General features: G+C 26.3%; 2 protein-coding genes across 2 annotated transcripts; one reads left to right on the top strand and one right to left on the bottom strand.

Annotated features, from left to right (window-relative positions):
• The first annotated feature begins 1040 nt into the window (after positions 1 to 1040).
• LOC145838145 (uncharacterized) lies at positions 1041 to 5999 on the top strand. The gene is made up of 11 exons (XM_082945693.1): positions 1041 to 1153; positions 1451 to 1510; positions 1706 to 1834; positions 2206 to 2325; positions 2415 to 2501; positions 3050 to 3106; positions 3165 to 3295; positions 3582 to 3699; positions 3775 to 3928; positions 4169 to 4356; positions 4847 to 5999. The coding sequence occupies exons 1-11, from the start codon at positions 1078 to 1080 to the stop codon at positions 5665 to 5667; spliced, it is 1941 nt and encodes a 646-aa protein (XP_082801819.1). The 5' UTR covers positions 1041 to 1077; the 3' UTR covers positions 5668 to 5999.
• An 8411-nt stretch (positions 6000 to 14410) lies between these two features.
• LOC145838282 (tumor suppressor candidate 2-like) lies at positions 14411 to 19738 on the bottom strand. Its single transcript, XM_082945851.1, has 3 exons — positions 19561 to 19738; positions 17243 to 17360; positions 14411 to 14884 (listed from the first exon to the last, which is right to left on the bottom strand). Exons 1-3 carry the CDS (start codon positions 19710 to 19712, stop codon positions 14819 to 14821), a joined length of 336 nt encoding a protein of 111 aa, XP_082801977.1. The 5' UTR covers positions 19713 to 19738; the 3' UTR covers positions 14411 to 14818.
• Positions 19739 to 22227: the final 2489 nt, after the last annotated feature.

The raw sequence follows: 22227 nt of genomic DNA on the forward strand, positions 1-22227 counted from the left end.
GTTTAAATTCATTTAAAATATGATATTTATATACTAAAAACATCATTCGTTAATCTTTTAATTTTTAGATTTACTTACTTTGTTATATGTAAAAGTTTAAGAAAGTTAAAAGTTAAATATTAAACATTTAACATTAATATAAGCAACACTTGATTGAGGCATTTTAGATAAAAATAGACAATAAAAACAAATAAAACTAAATAAACCTACTTAAAAAGTTAAACAATACTTTTATCTTATTTATTTTTTGTACTATTTTCTGCTAAAAAAATCACAAAACGTTCGATTTGTTTGACAATTTGTAACAAAAAAAGTTCAAGTTATCATTATTTACATTATTAATTTTTAAGTTTTTCAACGCATTAAGAAATGTTTTATACTAACAAAATTGAAATTTTAACTAAGCGAAATTGAATATGAGAATTATCTAGTTTTAAATTCTAATATGCTTATTTTGCACTCGATTTATCTTAATACAAATGAGTGCAAATAGCCTCTGGCCGTTTAACTTTACTTTAAGTTTTATAATGTTGCAAAAAGTTCGTTCAGTTGTTAAAAGAATAAAGAAATACAGTTTAATTCACACTAAAATTGAGCAAAGATAACTTTGATTTTGTTAAGATATAAGTTATGGAATTTAACCTTAATTTGTATCATTTTTTTTACTTTTCATCACTTTATTTTTATTTTTTAGTCTTAAAAAAGCACAGAAACACGTGAACGAATTTTACTACAAGTAGTTAACTTATTTATGCAACTTTGTTTGTAAGTTTTTTTGTTAGAAATATTTTTTTGTCTTGTGTTACAACAAACATATTTTGTAATGAAAACACAAGTTGTATAGTGATTAGATTTTTATTTTTATTTTAAGCACATTGCTACCACAACAAAAATAAAAAAGTTAATAACAAAATGTTTGTAAGATTTTAATCTAAAATTATCTTTGTCCTTCAAAAACTAATTCAGTAAACATTTTATACATCTTGATTTTTATTTTAGTCAGTAGTCAGAAATTTTAAAAATAGTTTGACAATTTAAACAGATATATTTTAAAACATTTTATCTTCTCATTCCAAAATGAAACACATTGCAATATTCATATGTGCGGTTAGCATTTTCTTCCAAGTTTCGTCTCTACCAACAGAAAACAACAGTAAGAAAATTTTCAAAGTTTTGCCTAATACTGTTTTTTAAGATTTCAAAAGAAATATTTCGACAAAAAAGAGCTAAAAATAAAACTTAAAATGTTTTTTATGTAAACAATTGGTGTGAAATATGAGTTGTATGAAATAATTTAAAAACTAAAACACGCAAGAACTGATCAAAGTACGAATTCGTATAAGAAATTAGCCAAAAACATTTTCTGTGTACAACTTTGTGTATATAAATATAACTTATTTATTTATGATACCCATGGTTAGTTATGTAACATTCTAGTGTACTTTTACAGAATCAGAAGACTACAATCAGTGTAAAAACAAATTCTCTAGCTCAATAGGATTTTTAGTGTGTAAGTTGTTGAAATATTAAATTATTTAAATAAACATTTTAATCAAAAAAAGTTTTATATGTATAGTTATATCATATTATATCAAATGTGTATACAGCAGAAGCAAGTACTGATATATTAAACAATTTTTAGAATAATATATTTCAGTTACATAAGTTACAAAAGTTAATAAAACAAAATTAAATATATATATAGCAGAAGAAAGTACTGATATAGTGAACACCTTGTGGAATTATATATTTTATGATTTCGATCTAAACCATGATGGATTTGTAGCAGCTGCTGAGATTATTGTTTGTTTGGAAAAAGATGAAAATTTTCACGGTATGTGTTATACATCAGATTACATTAAAATGAATTTGTAACTTTCAAACTTATTTTATTTGTAAACATACGGAAACAGCTAAAATTATAATTTAAAATAATAGTTTGTACTTTCGTTCGAAATATAATTTATTATATAAACAAATTGTAGCTTTATTGAAAAAATTAAAAAGATGTTCATAAAAGTGTGCTGCAATTTATCAGCTTAAAATAAAACCAATTTATGAACTGTTCAAATTGAAAAATGTGTTGATATAAAACAAAACATTTTAAATATCTTAAGTTTCTAAAAATGTATATTTATATATGTTTTTATTATAACCTCTTTTTATGTTTTATTCCACTAAATTGTTTCAAAAGTATTTTTTCAGATTGGGCCTCACTAAATTCAATTAATATTTACGATAAACTGCTGCAACTAATTAACTCAGACGAAAGTGAAATGGACTTTGATAGTTTCACAAAATTCTTCAAGAGTTTGCTCAGCAACAGTAAGTTCAGTCGATTTGTTAAAAAATGCTTGAAATATGTTTAGTATAAATAATTTATACTAAATTAGCAAACAAATCTTAATTTACAGATGACTTTAACGAAGATAAGGCTCTAAGTTTTTTCTTGTGTGAGTTGTCATTGTCCAAGCTGGAAAGTTTTTCAGAAAATATAAAGGGTGCGTTGAAAAGCTTATTTTATTTTGAACTCGTTTAAAACATAATTAGAGAGCAACTTAATAGTTTATTAAAATTAGTTTAGTAACAACCAACAAAGTTATTTCTGTTTATACAAGAAATTGACTATATTATTTAGGTGTGTAGCTCAATGACCGAAAGGTCTTTGTATACACCAGGTCTTTTGACCAAAATACTTGAGCGTTTATATTTTATCGTGTTCAATACTAATAATAGTATGTGTTTAAAAAATCTATAAGAGTATATATATTATGTAAAGTATAGTATATATATATATAAAGCTTAAAAAATAAAAAGCTAACTTTATAATAAAAAAAATATTGTTAAAATAAAACATAAGATAAAGTAAAGAATTTTTGAACTTTTTACATTAATGTTACTTTATTAACATCTTTGTTGAATGGGATAATAATTGCTGTTAAAACTCTAGTAACACTACAGATAAAACAATACAAAAACGTTTGACTTTATCTAAATAGTTTTACAATATATTATTCATAACTTTAAAAACTTAATTTAAAAAACACAGACGTATCAAGCGGTGTCTCATCGATCAAAAACAGTCTTCAGTCTCTACTGAAACAAGGTGTGTTGAAAATTATTAAATTTATCTGTGATTATTTTACTAAAAATTTTTTTTTTAGACTTTTACAGGAAAGACAACGTAAAAGACTTAATGAAAGCAATGTTTTCGACACTTGATAAAAACAGCAATGGAAAGTTTGAAGAGTCTGAACTTTTAATGCTGTTTGGAAACAATTCGGAGTTTGAGAAAGTTTATTACCTTATTTTTTACGCTTAATGTTAAAATTGTTGTAATTTTCGCAGTGTACCTAAAATTCTAGAGTTAAGGACATTTTTTTTTAAGCATCTTGAAAATTATTAAGCTCAAATTTCTAAGTCAAGAGCAACTTTGTTGAGGAAACTTTTATTCCTAAAAAAGAAATAAAAAAACTTTAGTTTTTAAAATGCTTTTATAGTGAATGTAGGTTTTAGAACTGTTACAATGATTTAAGTAAACTACAGCTTAAGTATTTGACTCTTACTTGTACATTCAACAGAATGCAGAATCATTTAAGCAGGATATCCCAAGTTTGTTCAAGTATTTCAACGATGGTGCTAACGAAGTTTTAGATGAAAAGGAATTTTACGGTGGGATAAAAAAATTGCTAGTATCAGGTTAAAAATTGAAATAAGTAGAGTTTTCTTCAATACAAACAAAAATGGTGAAGGAACAAATTTAAAAATTAACAGATTTAGAATCTTCAATAATGAGCTTAAAAAGCAATGAAATGTTAAAAAGCTTCGGAGTTTTCACAAGAATTCTTTCTACAGTTGTTCAAAACTTAGTCGAAAGTTTTATTCAAAACAAAAATTGTCAAGATGAATATGATAGTCTAAGAGAAAGGTGAATAAGTTTGTAGCTTCTTGTTTTTTACTTAAAAAAGATTCCTATTCATAATTTCTTTTTTTAAGAGCTTAATACGGTATTTCAATTCGAAGTTGTGATTCAGTAAATTTAATTACATATCATTCAACTCATCACTGAAAGTTGAATTTTACTCAATATAGTTTTTAAAGTTTTTACACAATCAAATAAACAACAACTAATACACTGAATAAGAAGCTAATCATTTTAAACTTATAGAGTTCTTGGAGAAAATGAGCAGTTTGCTGATAGTTTCTTGTTCACCGTGGTGGACCTTAACAAAAACGGTGAAATCAGTACCGAAGAAGTTAGTAAGGTAGTCGGGCAAAATATTGTGTTCTTGAATGAATCGGTTCTAGATCTAAGTCAATTTTCCATGATTTTACCAAACTCAATAAGCATGAACGGTTAGTATGGATGAATTTAAGTTAAAATATTGTAACATTTTTGTGATATGAGCAATTTAATTCCACTGTATTTCTGTTGGATCAAAATAAACAATTCAAAGTTATTGCAGGAAACAAACAGTTTGTAAGAATAAAATTTAAACAAACATTATGTTGCAGTTTAAATAAAATAAAGCTAAGTTAGAACTTTTTAACATGTTTCTTGTACCATAAGAAATAATTTTCAACTTAATCTTGTAGCTATAACTTTTCATTTTAGAAATTACTTATAGTTTTGTTTCGTAAACCTTGAACTATATCATATTTTTAGTTGAATCTAATTTTATGAAAAGCTCTGTATCTATTTTTAATAAATATAAGCTGTTAATTTATTTTGTGAAACGTTTCTTGATATTTACCACAAATTTCTTACAATTTTCCCTATCTCAGCTTAGTAAAATAGTGTTAAAAACCATAACTGAAACAAAATTCAAAACTTTTACTTTTACAGAAAATGCTCTAAAGCTTAATACTCTGAGTTTGGAACAACAAAATTCGTGGAACCAGTTTTGTCACGTGACGCAGAAAGCTTTGGAAAAACTTCAAACAATCTTCAGTTCTAGCTTGAGCTTAACTGAAAAAACAAATGAAGAGTGCTCGGACATTTCAGACCAAGGAAGCAATAATGATTACGCCGTAATCTCGGAAGTTAGTTCTGATAAAGTTGAAAAGGCTGATGAAAAAGAACACTCTGATGTTTCTACGATTGCTTCTGAACCAACAAAACCACAAAGCCGGTATACCAGTACTGCTGATGGTTTACAAGCTTACCCGACGACGGAGTCTTACACCATGGGAAGTGTTACGAACACGTCGTTGGCAGGCAGCTCAGAATATCCGAGGAACGAATCAAGCTTCGAGGTGGCAACAGTTAACAGTTTGCTTGAAGCTCAAACAGATCTTGTCAGTGGTAACAAAACTTCTGTTGCGACGGAGCACACCACCCGATCACGAGAAACTGGAGCAGGAACGACGGAACCGTCAAACGTTGAAGATCAAACTCAGGAGCACGGGGACGAGGAGGAAGACCATGAAGAGAAGGGAAATCCCCAGGACGAGGACTTGGAGGAGCAGCTGGCGGGACTGGTCAACCTGATCATCACCGACATGAAGAAGGATCATCAGGAAGGGAACCCCCGTGAAGAGAAGGGGAATCCCCAGGACAAGGTGCTGGACAGGTACGAGGAGGACGTGCAGAAAATATTTCAACTGGAACGAAGCAGGAACTTTAGTCAGGAGGAGAAAGAACTTTTGGACCTGCTGAAGTTTTAGTTGTTGAAATTTTTATTGTTGAAGTTTTAATTATTGAAGTTTTAATTGCTAAAATTTTAATTGTTGAAAATTTAATTGGTGAAATTGTAATTGTTGAAATTTTAATTGGTAAAATTCTAATCGTTGAAATTTTAATTGCTGAAGTTTTAATTGCTGAAGTTTTACTTGTTGAAGTTTTAATTGCTTAATTTTTTTTTTAATTTTAATTGCTAAAATTTTATTTTTTGAAATTTTAATTGTTGCTAAAGCTTTACCAAAAATTGTATGTTACATTGAGTTTATAAATTTAATCTTTTTTTTAATGTTAAATTATATTTTCCCAAAAGTATAAGTTAATTAAACAATTTTTGACACTTTATACTTACTTAATCTTTTAATATACACGCGTGTATTTTTATACTTTTTATTTTATTTTGTGTATATTTAAACCACATTATGTGTAATGTAAAACTTTTGTTTTATAAAAAAACTACTAGAAAAATTTTAGATTATGTTAAGTTGAATCAAATGTCGTGTTTTTTAAACTTTAAAACTAATAACAGTTTTTTTAGTAAAAAATTTTATTAGGTTATTTTTAAAATGTATAAATCAATACTTTTACGTTCACTTAATTTTTACTACAACTTAGATATAAATATCGAGTGAATTGTTAGACATTTTGTGTATATTATAGGGTTTTTAAAGTGTTTATAAAGTGCTCACAGTCCACACTTGCATACATTTTCTAAACAGTTTATCTTAAATTTTTTTCAAAAATACGATTAGCGAGAATTTTTGAAAGCAATTTTAAGCATTTAACAGGCGTGTTTTAAACGTATTTATCTTGATTAAAATGTTTTTAATCATACCAGTATTGCTTTTTTTAATTATTATTTTAAGTTTTGAAGAAAACGAAATAAACTTTTGTACTTTTAATAAGTTTGTCTGTTTCTTATTACTAAAATATAACTAAAGTTTGAACTAATTGTTACTTTTTTCAGCTGCTCACATTAAGATTAAGTTTTTATTAAAGTAATGTTAAGGTTGTTATAATTAACAAAAACACATTTTTTAGTGATGTATATTCTAAAAAATAGTTGTTTCAGGAAGAAGAATGTTTTATATATTCACATTTGATGTAAACCTCTTCAAGACGTTTTGTGAAAGCACTGACGAAAATAAAAATATTTTCTTTTCACCACTGAGCATTTCGCTTGCTCTTTCTATGCTACTTGTATGTTGTAATGGAACAACAAACAGCAGCTTACAGAGAAAATAAAAGAGTTAAAGATGAAGATTTTGTTGGGAAGCTGAAAGCACTGAATGATTTTTTAAATTAGGTAACTGAAGTTTTAAAAACTACCAGTTTAATCTTTCCATCAACCGCTTTCAAAAATACTTTCAAAAGTTTCATAAAAAGACCTTTTAAGTCTATTAGCTAAAGTTTAAATTATAAGAAAGAAACAGAAAAGTCCAAAATGACTATTAACAATTTGTTTGAAAGTTCCACAGGCGGGAAAATTAAAGATTTATTAACCACTTTGAACCCTGAATCAGCATGTCTTCTACTCAGCTGCATCTTCTTGAAAGGTTATTGGCGCGAAAAGTTCAATCCTCACACACTTACGAAGGTTCGTTTTATGTTTTATTACAAAGAAAAAACTTGCACGGTTGAAATGATGACTCAATGAACACTTGCTCGCACCAGGCCATTGTTGCTGAATGCTGGGTGGTGCCTTTCGAGCAACGAGACTTTCGCCTGCTGATAATACTGGCCAATGACAGGTACGGCTTGGATGACGTCACAACTCAATATGTATCTGAAAGACGAATTTTGAAGAAGAATGTGTTTTAAAGATGCCGAAACTCAGAATTGAATACCAAGTGAACTTGAAAGACATTTTACGTTCGTTGGGGACAAAAGACGCTTTAGAAGAAGAAAACGCAGATTTCAGCGCAATGTCTAAAGATGCTTTGCAACCAGATGGTAGGCTTCATGTGTCGGAAGTAGTTTTAAAAGCTTTCGGTGAGGCAAGTGGAGAAGGAACTGAAGCTGCTGAAGAAAAGAAAGTAGAATATGCTTTGTCTAACTTTAAATACAAGCCACGTCATTTTAGAGTTTAATTCCATTTGTGTTCATGGTACAAAAAACAAACTTTGTTCATGGGAAAAGTTACTTCATTGTAGTAAGATTTTTTTAAATCAAGTTAGTTAATTGCGAAATAATCTTTTTTATTAAGCTTTAATGTTTGTAAAACTTTTGTAAAAAAAGCTGGTTTTTGTTTAAGTCGTAATAAATGCTTTTTTCAATGCAACAATGAATATAACAAAAAAGACGGAGTTTATTTTGTACGTAAGCATTTTTCAAATCAGAGAGCCGAAACAATCAGTTGTAGCATTGAGTTTTTATTGTTTTAAAATTATTTTAAGTTGCGTAAAAATAGACTACTTAATTAATTTAACAAATAATAAACTTTACCACACCACCATCAACAACAGTATCCGAGACAATAGTTTCTTTCTTATTAGGCTTAATAACTTTATAAATTTTTATGTTTAAGCCTAAATGTTTTTTGCTATAAACAACTGTATTTCATTTTTAGCGTAAAATGTATTACCTTGGTATTTTTAAATCGAAATTTAAGATATTAAACTAATAATGCTTTTAAATTTAAATGCTACGTAAACTGGATCTTAAAAATTAAATGTTTTACGGAATAGATTATAAGTCAAATCAGATTTTTAGTTTCTGGTTATTGGTTCTAGTAAAAGTCAGAATCAAAACTCACTTTTTTAAGATTTATTTTATGTAAAGTAAAGATCTTAAAAATATGATAAAACTTTAATGTACTTTAAAGCTAGATAAACTTGTTAAATTATAATTTCTTTTAATATTTTTTTTGCTTTTAACTGTTTTGGTTCGAAGTTAAGTAAACGTACATTTTGAAGTTAATTTGAAAATACTTTTTCATAATATCTTTTAATTTTTACGTCTAAAAACTTTTGCTCATTTTATAAACTAAAAATAATAAGTTTTTGATGAAATAAGTAGTGTCTTGTGTGTTCTCAACTGTTGAAAGTTTTCTGATTTGAATAATTAGTTTACTTACTTGAAAATTAAATACAACATTTAAAGTTAGTAATTAAGATAAAAGCTATTTTGTTTATTTTCATTAGAAAAAAATAACTATTTCCACCATTGAAAAGGTATTGTGAGTACAAGTACTTAAACAGTAAGTTTAGTAAATAATATCTGTCAATAGCTTACTCACTTTTTAGAAACAAGTTTAAAAAGAGAAAAGAAAAAATATCGAAACAGTTTGATAGTGACTGTTTAGAAAATTTGACAGAAAAGTTATTTAGTTAGTTTAAGTTAGATTAAAACGCATTTAATTTTTTTTTATTAAATCCAGTTAGCCAGAAGTAGTATTATTATAAAGTTAATCTTCAAAAGAAGTTTAATAAGTTGTTATTTAGTTTTCTAAAGATCTAAAAAATGGTCTTCTAGTATAGTAAGGTTGTCATTTCTGCTCGAGAAATTAAAAAAAAAAACCAATAAAGGTTCATAACTTTTTTTTGTAACACAAGCTGTTTATAAACTAGATTCAACAATATTCAAAATAACTAAAAAGTTTTGTGAATATCATTAGCTGTTAGATCTTTAAAGGTACTAATAATCAAAAACGGTAAAAAAAAAACTGCAAGTTGTCTTACATGTGGTTAGCAACTGTAACTTACTTTTTTTAAAGTTTTATTTATAATATTTCTAAAGATACTTATAAATAAGCTAACTATATTCCTTTTGTCTTTAAGAATACTTTTATCAGACATTTTTTCATTGTACTATTATATAACTAATAATATATAAATAATAAACCAGCTATGATTTATTAGATAAGACTCTAAACACTACGAAGAAGTTTATTATAAAAGTAATATTAGTTTTCAAACAAAATTACCCTTGTAAAGTCTAATTGTTTCCGATATATATAAATTATTTTTGAATGAGCTTTAGATAAGCAAGATTGTGTAAGATTTTTCTACGAACTTTTGTTTTACTTTTGTTTAAACTTTCAAACAAAGTAATTTTCTAATGCAAATTTTGCGTGTATTAAATATCTTTAATTTAGATTAGCATTCATACTAGTCTCGTTTGTTTTTAGTATTTTTTTTAATTCGTTAAAAATAATGTAAACTGATTTGGTGTTTATGAACTATAAAGTTTCAACTTATTTGCAGTACGAAAATTTCTTTGTTTTTGATACAATACAACAGGCTTTACAGTGTCGGACTAACTAAAAATCTTCAATTTAACTGGTATGTAAATTTTATTTGTAATTAATCTCATACAAAACATTTGCAGATAAAATTTTAATAATGTCAAGTAATATCAAGTTCAATTTAATTTTTCTGGCCTCTATTTTCTTCAGCACTGCCAAATCCACAACACTTCAATCAGAAAACCAATGTCAGCTCCATACCACCACCGAGCTTCGTTGTCATGGAAACCAGGACCCCGTAAGAATTGAAAACAAGCCAGTCAGCGTCGGGAAAAAGGGACCAAAGGGCGAGCCTGGACAGAAAGGGGAACCGGGGACGAATTTAATGGTCGAGGACTGTCTGGCGAAAGCGAAAGAGTTTGAAAAACTTTTCCAACAACTTTCGAGCTGCATCATAGAAGAGATAAAGAACGCGCGTCATAATTCTTCTTCTTTTATACGTCATAACGAATATGTGAGGTATAAATGCGACAGCGGTTATTTTTCCGAAAACGTAAGTACTAAAAAGTGTGTGATGGGCAACTTGATACCTTCGTTCGCCCTCTACCCGTTTTCATGCCAACCAGGTTGCCTGGTAACGAGGATCAACCACGCATCTTCGAGCGCTGCCCACGGAACCCACGTGAAATCTGGCAGCCCGGTTGCTTACTCGTGCGATGCAGGGTACACCACCAGCGATCAGCTCGAAAGAACTTGCAACGGCAGCGAATTCACACCCCCGTTCGAAGAAGAACCTCTCGTTTGCTACAAGGACTGCACTTCTGTTGAAAACGAAAACTTCAAGGGCTCATTGAACCTGCCTCTGAGCCACGGGGAAGCAGCGGTGGTCACGTGCGACGCTGGCTACTTTGTGAAATCGAGCGTCACGTGCGAAAACGGTGACGTCAACCTCGATGACGTGTGCAAGGCGCCGACCTACCACCACGTGGCCGAAAGCATGTCCTGGCCCAGGGCGCACGAGTACTGCCGCGAAAAGTACAACGGCAGCCTGGCCAACCACGGGCTGGAGACTTTCGCGGCCAGAAGAAAACTGGCTTTGGACCACGACTTGCAGAGTGATTACTCGGTCGGATTTAAAAGGGTCTCCGGGGCGTGGTTTCGCGTCGACGGGTCGGCCATCGACCCGCCGTTGGACTTCAAGTGGTGGCCCGGTCACCCGCATAATCATGACTACATGAGGGTCAGGGCGTACCCGCACAAACACCACGAAAGAATCGGCCTGCTTTGGGTTTCCACTCCTGAGCGCCCCGACGTTTTCTTCTGCGAAAGTTGGGATTAGGTAGAGACAAACTGCTGATGGTTTTCCTAGAGTTTTTTTTTTTACTGGTTCAATAGTCGTTTTTAATCTTCACAGATTAAACTTGTAACGTTTTAGTTTTACCATCCTAATAATTTTACTTTAGAAGCTTTATGTTAGTATCGTGCTTTTGTGGTTTTAGAAAAAAAATAATTTTGCATACCGTTTATTTGGTTAAAATTAAAGTATACTGTTTTGTAAAGCGGGTTTTTTTAACTTTATTTACATTGTTTTTTACGTCTAGCGTGAAAAAAAAAAAATTTTATGTACTTTTGGTATAAAATTTTTAAATAGCAACTCAAGTATTTAGTAAGTAGAGTACTATTTAATACAATACATTAAGATAGAGACATAATCAAATATTTTATCTAAAAAGTTGCAAAGCCTGAGTTTAACTTTTATTTGTTACATTTGACACTTTACAGTACTTTTAAAATTCATCAATAAAAAGTTTAAGTAGCATAGAGGTAACGTTTGTATATGTTTAGAAAAGTGTTTAAACAAATATAAATAATTAAAAATACTTGAACAAGATAAATATATTTATAAAATTATAAAGAATAAACACGAACAAATTAAAAGTATAAACTGTTTGGTTTACTTTTCACTAAGGTATTAATATATATTCACTGTTAGCACTCAAATGTTGGTATACTATACCCAAGTAGTGTATTTTGTATCAATGTTTCTTGCTTTAATTAAAAGTACTTGCAATACTTTATTTTCAAAATATTTTTTTAATTATAAATGTTTCTGATAAGAAATGTTATAAAAGTATATAAGTTTTAATGGTCAAACACTTCTACTGTTTAATATCGTACAACTTAAAAAAAATCAGTTTTGGTTTATTTTAACTGAAAAATAGCAGTGATTTTATTTTCTCAATGTTCAGGCTAATTTTTATTACATATTGCTACAACGGGTTTGAATAAACATTTTTATTTTATTTTTTATATTTAAATTGTAAAAACTTGCCATAAACCTGTATAAAACTTTATTTGCGTTACTAATCAAAAAGAAAAGCTACACTTTTACATAAGGCATTTTAAAATTGTGGTACCATATGTCAAAAAATATTAACTATGTCGTTCTATCCATCATAATATACTTAATAAAAATTCTAAATTGTTTAAAGTTTTTGAATGTTCTTAAAATATTTTTGACCCTGCAAAAAGGGCTTATCTGGAAAACCAAAACTAATCAAAACTGGAAAACTAAAAGATGAAAAAATTTCAAAAATTTTAACTTTCTATAAAAACTAGAACATTAACTAATATAGATATTAAGTTTATCAACACACGAATATTTTAAAAACTAAGTAGTAAAATGTATGTTGTTTTTGAGACATCTTAAATCAAAAATAAGTCAAAACTTTCCCTTTTTCTAAGGGCTCCAGCACCAATCGAATAAATCTTAAATAAGTAAAAAATTAACAATTTGAACTAAATAGTTAAGCTATAAATACACTTTAAAAAATTAAATAAATAACAGTTACGTGTTGAAATTAATAAAAAAATTCTCAAACTTTTCTTTATTTTAGAGTTGTCGTTGTATGTTTACAAGGAAGTTATCAAAACTGAAGTTTTAATAAAACTGAAGTTTTTTTAAAGTTTAAGTTTTACTTAAAGTAAGTTGAAATGGGAACCGCTCAGTTCCTACCCCCGATCAGTTGCCACCCAATCAGTTGCCACCCAATCAAATCCGAGAGTCGCTTACCAACCAAGGGGCAACAGTGATAATGTAAATAAATAAAAATATATTTAGTGGGAATTGAGCGCACTTGTAAGTATGCCATTAAAATTTACCAGAGTTGACTCAATTTTAAATTTTTAACTGTGTTGGGTGGGTCAAGCGGTATTTAATATAAGAAAACTATTTAGCTGAACAGAAATTGAAAACAAAGTTTTATTCTTTGTTGCTGGGTAGAACCAAATTTCATGTTTTCAAAACTGGTTTACTCTGTTGTTCAATTATTTCAGAAGTTGTGCAAAAATATTTTGCTATTCGTCTGTTCAAAATTTACCAAATACTCTTTTGTAAAAAAAAATCTTGGAAAAATTCAAATAAATACTTAAAATCCTTATCTATATCTAATTCTTGATCACTTTTCTTCCGTATGGTATAGTGTCTAAAACAAATTAATAATTAATGCTTTATATTATTCAAAATACTGCTTACAAAAACATTTTTTTTTAAATGTTGAGCCTTTAAATCAATATTTCTGTTTTCTTTTTTCCTTCGTAAGTAAATGGCAATTTTATAAGTATAAAACAAATTTTTGAATTTTTCAATAACTTATGATATTATCAATTGAAAGTACACCATATTGGAGAAATAAGATAAAAAGGATTGACATATAACAAGTGTTTTTGTGTTATTGTTGCAAGCTTTAATTAGGACGTAAATTAAGAAGTATTCGAGTAAGTTTTGTACATAAAAAAATGGTCGCATTAAAACTAACATAATATTTTAATTAGAGCAGAAAAAAGTTTTGAAAAAAAGAAACCCTTCTTTCTACAACATTTCATAACTATAAGTTGTTCTTCTAGTCACCAAAAAAGTCAATTACAGATTGGAAGCCTACTATAAGACAAAAATAGTTTAATTCCGAAGTTTATAATAATTTTTACAATTTTTATTCAATGTTAAACTTTACACTTAATTATTACAAATCTTTTTAAATATAAAAGTAGTTACTTTTTATAATTAAGATTAAAAAAAGTTTTTAATTTGTATATTAACTTTTCAATAATGTATTATATCTTCAAGCAAATAATATACTTGTCTTAAAAATCAAAAAAATTCTAACAGTTATGATGATATAAAGCACAAGTAACTTAAAAAAAAATATTTATAAATTTTCGTCATTATACAATGAAAAAGATTTATACTTAAAAAGTAAAAGCCATTATGAAAAAAAAAAATTTAAAGTGAATATCAGAATGCATAAAATTTAATTTTGAACTAAAAAAGTTATACAAAACATCATTTTAAAGTCCTTAATAAAACATGTTTTTAACTACACTAATTTTTAACTACATCAAATTATATTGTAGATTGGAACTTATAATAAGCAGTAATAATGCATTAATTACATTTGAACTTTTTTTTATTAAATGTTCATTCGCACAATTTAAATAGGAATTTGTTCTTAAAACTAATATTAAAAAAAAAATTTGACGTAAAAGTATAATTTCAACTCAGCTTAATACTAAAATCAATAATCAGCAACTAAAAATAAAATGTGACGTACAGCTTATTTTGTAAAACATCATATTTTTAAAATCCAGTTGATGTGAGATTCAAAACCAATACTAATCTTCATTTAGATTTTTAAATTTAATTTCTGACCAAATAAAACATAATGCTATAAATATACAGTAGATAAAATGAACAAGTCAAATAAATAGTGAGATTTAACAGGTCCAATTCTTAATTAGTAGAAAAAAATACTAAAGTTTTATCAAACGAAAAAGAAGTTTACTTCATAGTTATAAAACTTACAACAATAAATATTTTTTAAATCACAATAAATAATCTTCAACCTCTGCCCCCGTACTTTTATTTCATGTAACATGCATTTGTTGTTTTATTTTCAACCCTCGTACAAAACAACTGGAAAATTGTTGTTTATCCGGGGTATTTCCAATTTTACTTCACCCTGAAAAACAAAAAAGAAGGTTTATGTTAGTGGTAACTTTTTAACACTTATTTTAAACTTATAATTCATCTATTTTTGTATAAATAAATATCCCAAACTATTCGTAATAACTATTTTGGTATACTAGAATGTGGTATTGTTAAAAGATTTGGTGAATATATAAAATTTAAAATACAAGTATCAAACATTCGCGAGGGCGTAAAAAATTGCTAGCAGAACTGTTTTGAAACAAGTGAAAACGCATGTGTGAACTTTTAAACAAAAATATCTCATTTGTGTCTGACCTGCTTCCTTTTTTGTTTGTAAGCAACTTTCAACGGTTTTAAACTTTTCTTAACTTACTTTCTGCAACCAGCGCAACTTTAAGAAAATCAATTTAAGGCATGGGTAATCTACATAGTTTAAACAAAATTATGACATTTAAAAACTAGAGGCGTAAAACTAAAAAATCCTAGTTTTTTTCACTAACCTTGAATAGAAATTGACATAGTTAATATAGCTTAAGTATGCTTAAAATAAAAAAGTTTTTTTTATTTAACAAAAAAATCTACAAATTTATTAGTATTCGTTATATTGCCTGAAGTACTTTCAAATTCTTCTTCAGTAGGCAATTAGAACTGATTAATTCAAAATTTTCTTGCATATAAAAGTTTAAAAAAAAGGATATTATGATGTAACTATAAAACAAGTTTTAAGGTAAACTTTGTTTTAAAAGCCTGTCTTTTAAAAGTTTTTCAAATAGTAAATCTTATTAGTATCACTAGTTTAAACTCGCAAAAACTAAGTGAAATAAAATAAAAAATACGAAATAAAATAAAATCAAAGACAAAGGACTAAATGAAATTAAATTGTTAAACTTTGATGTGTTTGATTTAATGTTTTATAATATTTTAAAATGTAAAATCATAATAAAAATAGTAATAAAAATAGTAATTGAGCTTATTTTGGTTGAAGTTAAAAGATCAAAAATAAATAGAGTAAATAATCATAATAAATAAGTCGATAAAAGTAGTAGTGCGTATTACCTTAACTTGTTAAGATATTTAGAAATGTATAATCAAAAAACTATTTATTAATAATTTATTATTTTTTATTTTATTTCATTTAGTTTTTGCGAGTTTAAACTAGAGATACTAATAAGATTTACTATTTGAAAAACTTTTAAAAAACAGGCTTTTAAAACAAAGTTTACCTTAAAACTTGATTTATAGTTACGTCATAATATCCTTTTTTTTTAACTTTTATATGCAAGAAAATTTTGAATTGATCAGTTCTAATTACCTACTGAAGAAGAATTTGAAAGTACTTTAGGCAATTTAACGAATACTAATAAATTCGTAGATTTTTTGTTAAATAAAAAAAACTTTTTTATTTCAAACGATTTTGATAAAGACAAAAAAATTACGAAGAACAACACAAAACCAAGGAAAGATTTGAGACACTTAAAACTAAAATATTCTTACTGTATGCTTAAAACAAAGTTTAAATTAAAAAATTGACAAAAAAAAGGAGTTTGCTTAAAATTTAGTGTTAAAAGTTTTTTTATGTTAAATTGAATCACTAATTATACATTTTTGACAATAATTAACGATAATATTTAAGTTTGTTTCTATCAATGATATAATAAATTAATAAACTCGATAAATTTAATAAGTTTAATTTTTAGGTCAAACAAGAAAAAAATACTTTGAAATTCTTATACTCTGATAATTTTAAGAATTATCTATCTAACAAATATTTGTTTTGTAAAGAAAACAAGTATATAAATACCAAAACAATAATAACTAAAGTTTAAAGTACAAACAAACTTCTTAAAAAAATTAGAAAATAATAGTATTATAAAAAATTTAAAAAGTATTGTGTACAGTTTTTATTAACCAAAGAATATTATCTAAATGAGAATTCAATAATTAATTGTGAAAATTATCTACATCACATATCAGTAAGTCATAAGAGTAGTTTAAGAAAGTACACTTTAAAAGTTTAAAAAGTTATTAATTTGCTTTTATTAAAGTATAAAAAAGTGAGTTTTTAAAAATTGTATTAAACTTTATTTTCTACTCTTATTTGTTAAGAAAGAAACTTATAATTAAAAGTAGTACAAATAAAACCAATTTTATCAACTTTTTAAAAATTTAAGAAATTAAACCACATAAGTATAAAAATATAAACACTTACAAATTGTTAAATTATCAAACTATTGAATTTTTTTGGTAAAACAGTTGAAATATTACTATAGTATTTTTAAAACTTAAAATAACTATATTACTATCTCCTTAACATTTTTTTTCAACCCAAACATTAAAAATATTTAAATTTTTATGTTAAAATGTTTTGTTTTTATCTAATAACAAATACCTGATGCCTCAACCCTTTCCTGATTCTCTTGAGGACGTATTTGCTTTTTGAATTTTTGCTCAAAGTTTCCCTGTAAAACTCGTGAGCCAAATCTCCGTCCTCGTCAAAGTATAACGAGCTGAAAATAAATATAAAGCTGTTTGTTTTAAAATGGTATACAAAGATGTCTACTTCAACAACAAAGCATGGAAAAGTAAGCATGTACGAGATGAAACTACTTCACATTTGTTTTGAAATCGATGATATGAAAAATATAAAAACATTTAAAAACGTTTTGTGAACTATATAGGTACTCAAACAGATTTTTTTGATCAAATAAATCTTAATTTTTTTATGTAAATTTAAATTTATTTCCTACAGGGTTGCCACTCGTTTTTTACAAATTTTGTCCAGGTTTTTGAAATTTCTTCCAGGTTTTTAAAAGTATACATTTTTGGGTCTATTTTTAGTTTTAAGTTAATAATTATATAAGAAACTGTGTTATATAGTATAGAAATATCAAAAAGATACTGAAAAGTTACTTTAAATGTGTTTTTTAATAAAAATTTTTTTTATGATGACAAAAAATATTAATCAAATGACAGATTTTTTGTGTTAAATCGAAATTTTACTACTGAAAATGTTAAAATTAAAAAAAATTCAAGGTTTTTCCAGGTTTTTTGATGAAAATTCCAGATTTTCTCAAAATTTCTTAACTTCCAGGTTTTTCCAGGTTATTTTTGCCTAAATTGTCAAATTCCAGGTTTTTCAAGGTTTTTCCAGGTTTCCAAGTAAAGTGGCAACCCTGTTCCTAATAGATATTACTTACGAAATGAAACTACTTAACATTTGTTTTAAAATCGATGAACTTTGGTGACAACTGTAAGAAACCTTGTTCTACAAGTTATCTTCAAAAAAATATCTATTAGGAAATAAATTTTAATTTACATCAAAAAATTAAGATTTATTTGATGAAAAAATCTGTTTGAGTACCTATATAGTTCACAAAACTTTTTTAAATGTTTTTTTATTTTTCATATATTACGATAGACTTTTGATTTGCAGACTAATTATTATAAATATAAAAGAAGTTATTATTTTATTTTTTATTTTTATACCCTACAAGTAAATCTATAATTTCAGTAAATTAAAAGTTTAAGCACTTGAAAACTTTTATATAGCAGAAGTTAATCATAATATACATTCATTACTTAACAGATTTTAAAAATAAACTTAATTTTAACAAAAGGCTTTAATAAATTGTTCAAAATAAAATGGAAGAATAAAAAGGATTATTAGAAACTGCAGGTAGAAATAAAGAACAAAGAAAAATTCACAACACTGTGATGGAAAATACAAATAAATAAATTAAGTTGCAGATACAAAGAAGATATTTACTGTAAAGTTTTTAAATAAAATGCTCAAACCATGATAAAATGAAAAAATAAAATTTGGTAAAAAGTTGTGAGAGCCTACATACAACATTTTTATCACCAGCTCTACGCTGTTTAATCAATCATTTACATTCACAATCTTTACCATTTAGAACTGTTTTTGATATTAAAAATATGTTTAACAGTTGTAACTTCATAGCTTTTTTACGGTACATTGCTGAAACTTTGAAAGATTGATTCATTTTTTAAAAGAGTTAAGATTTTTGTACTGAAATGTCTTCACATATACAAAATTATGTCATAAAAAACTATTGATTTTTTTCAATTATAATTTGTGAAGTTGAATAGTTTATTATATTTTGTTATCTACTTATACAACAATTTAAAGAATCTTATGACAGTTGAAAGTTATTGTTGTGTTATTCAGTTTTTTTAAAATAGGTTGAATTTAAACTAAAAGTTTTATCAAGTTATACAATTTCAGTAAAGTATCTTCAAGTAGGTTTCTCATAAAAAACTATTATAAAATATTCTTATAATAAACCTGATTCTAATCAAAACAAAATAGTACAAAAGCTTTCAAAAGTAGTTTTAACTGCCAACTAAAAAAAATATCAAGTTATTATTGTTTATTAAATAATCATACCTTAGTTACATTGTTTTTAAATTTTCTATTTTTTATACTATAATAAGTTTTATATAATAAACTTGAGATACCTGCTTCTGGCTAATAAAATGGTGTTCTGGCCAATTTGAATAAAAACATATATTTTTTATGAACTTTTTAAACAATACTTGTTATTACAAAAAAAATTATAATAAAATTAACAAACCTGCTTCTAGTCAGTACAAAAGTTGGCCAGTTTGAATTAAAAAGTTTCATTTTAATAAATATTTAAACATATTTGATGTTATAATAAATTCCTTGTAATAAACTAAAATAACCTGCTTCTAGTCAGTACAAAAGGAGTACCGGCCAGTTTGAACTTGGAGTTCTGCAAACTAGTGGATGAAGTAGCTGCAGACGTGCTTGTGTTGCTTCTGCTGCTCATGTAATCGTATCCCTTCTTCATTAGCTTGCCCGCGCTTTGACCCATTTTCAACTTTGTATGACAATTTAAGCTGTATTCTGAAAAAAAGTTTTAATTTTTTTTTTATTGCCAAAACTGTCAACATAATTGAACTATTTAAAGAACATTTTTAAGTAACAATTTATGTTGTGATCTTAAAAAAATATGTTTGAAAAACTATTGTTAAATAGAATTTTTTTAAGTCTTTATGATCTAAGTTTGAATAAATACTGGTCATGTTTTAAGTTGAAGCAATAATAACATCATCCTTAAATTAGATTTATGTCTGTAAATTTTAAAGTAAAAACTAAAAATAATGTAAGAAAACGTTAAAACCTGATAGTTTTTTATGGAAAGACTACTAGTATTGGCATACATTATGAAGTTTTTAAATCTTGAAGTATATTTAAAAGTTTATTATAGCCATAGTGAAGTTGTACTTTCTTTTTACAATTTTATTACTTATTTACTATTTTGCACACTTTTATCTCAGCTACCAGGTACATTATACAATTTAACTAAGTTCAAAAAAAAAATTTGTGAAATATAGGTCATCAAAATTACTATGTTCAATAGCTTTTGTATGAAAGAACAAACTAAAATATTTAAATTAAGACTGTCTAATCTCTAAACAAATTCTACATTTTTTAACAAACTTAATTAAAATTTACACTGTTTTATGCTTTTCTTTAAATTAATCTTTTTTTTTTAATTTTTTTTTTTTAATTTTTTTTTTTGAAAGTTTTAGATCCAAAAATTATATATTTATATTTAACTGTTCAAAATATAGGTTTAATCGTTTGCTAACAAAAGATCCTAGTGAAATAACTTCAGTGGATTATAAATAAAAACAAATTGTACAGTAATCTTCCTTTATTGTATCAACATATGTAACTAGTTATTCTTTCCATTAACAACCCAGTTGAAGTGTGTTGATTCGTTAACACACAGAAACATAAGTTGGTACAATAAAGGAAGATTACTGTACAATTTGTTTTTATATTTATATTTAATTTAAATACAAAGTTTTGAAAATTTGAAACTGAAATAGCAGAATGACTGCTGGTTTTTTTAATTTATTCTATGCTTTCTGATTCTCTTTAAAGTCTTTGTTTGAAAGTACAATTTTTCTAGTTTTTTTTAATTTTAGTAGAAAATTAAATTATCTTATTACAAAAAAGATACTGCAAAGCAAGATAATTCAAGCCTACTTCGTATGTGTTTTATAAATATTAAGTTCTTAGCTTTTTGTTTTTGTGTACTTCTTATCTAATCTAAAATTTATTATTTTACATGTAAAACTACTCAAAGCTGGATTTTATCCTGGTTTTTTAAAGATTTCTAAGCTTTCCTGTTTTTTTTTCCTAAATGTTTTAGTTTCTAGTTATTCTAGTTTAAATGGCAATCATGTTTTAAGGTTATTTACTAAAAACATGATGTTTTGATCTAAAAATTAATAGGAAATATATATTTTTTTTTCTTTTTAATTCATAAAAAAAAGTTTATAGTCTATTCTTTTGTGTAGAAAACTTTTTTTAAATTAAAAATAAAAAATTAAAAATTTAGAACTTTTTTAAAACTATTATAAGTTCACATTCTAATTATTTTGTATAATAGACAATGTTTTTTTTTGATAGATGATGTCTTGAACCTTACTTTTTGCCTTATACTCAGTAAGTTTGATGCAACACTCAAGATCATCAAATTAAGTTAAACTAACCTCTTTAATTTTAAATATAAAAAACAAATAATATTTATCAAATACATGTTAGTATTATAAAACAGCCAAAAAGTATCTCACATATAATTAAGACACAGAGAACAGGATAAACTGTACAGCTAGTTACCAGACTGGTTGTACTAAAACAAATAAAAACTAACTTGTGGTTTAATTTGCACTAAGATTAAATTAGTTATCAACTACAATAGATAAACATTTATATGTTTGAAATTATTACTCATTTTACTAAGTATAAAAATGCTTTAAATATTGTATGTACTAATTCACTGTATTACTTGTGACTAGTTTTGGTGCAAATTGAGTTGTTCTACTTATTACCTTAATTACAAGCTTTGTTTAAATATTACGGTATTTGAAAAAGACAATAAGTCACTAGGATAGTTACTACAGGATGTAGAGTTTTAAAATTATGAATTCTATGCACAATGTATTGACAGATACCATGATGATCAAGAGGCCTTTTTGTGTTTCCAGGTCCTTGAACCACAAAGTTTTAAGCAATTTTTTGTTTTTTTTTTTTGTTTGTTCAATAAACTATACAACTGACAATAAAAAAAATTGAAATTGATGAATAACACTTGGATTTTTGTTTCCACAACAGCTTTCTTTTTATGTCTGTTCAAAGTATTTTAGAAATTTAGGTCCTTTTTCCAGATAAAAACTTAGCAAAAAACGCCATAATTTAACACATGATAAACTACACAAAAATACCTTCATATGTGGTTATTATTTTACCATTTTTCTAAGATATGGTATCAAGTTCCTGACAATGGTATAGGTTATTTGAAAACTTAAAATTTT

The sequence above is a fragment of the Thalia democratica genome, chromosome 6, assembly GCF_965202585.1.
Source record: "Thalia democratica chromosome 6, ktThaDemo2.hap1.1, whole genome shotgun sequence".
NCBI lineage: Eukaryota > Metazoa > Chordata > Thaliacea > Salpida > Salpidae > Thalia > Thalia democratica.

Coding starts and splice junctions, on each gene's coding strand:
- LOC145838282 (XM_082945851.1), bottom strand. CDS start 19,712: ATGGGTCAAAGCGCGGGCAAGCTAATGAAGAAGGGATACGATTACATG. Junction 17,361..19,560: donor TTTGTACTGACTAGAAGCAG/GTTATTTTAGTT, acceptor ATTTATTTTCAG/CTCGTTATACTTTGACGAGG. Junction 14,885..17,242: donor GGAAAGGGTTGAGGCATCAG/GTATTTGTTATT, acceptor TTTGTTTTTCAG/GGTGAAGTAAAATTGGAAAT.
- LOC145838145 (XM_082945693.1), top strand. CDS start 1,078: ATGAAACACATTGCAATATTCATATGTGCGGTTAGCATTTTCTTCCAA. Junction 1,154..1,450: donor TCTACCAACAGAAAACAACA/GTAAGAAAATTT, acceptor GTACTTTTACAG/AATCAGAAGACTACAATCAG. Junction 3,296..3,581: donor ACAATTCGGAGTTTGAGAAA/GTTTATTACCTT, acceptor TACATTCAACAG/AATGCAGAATCATTTAAGCA.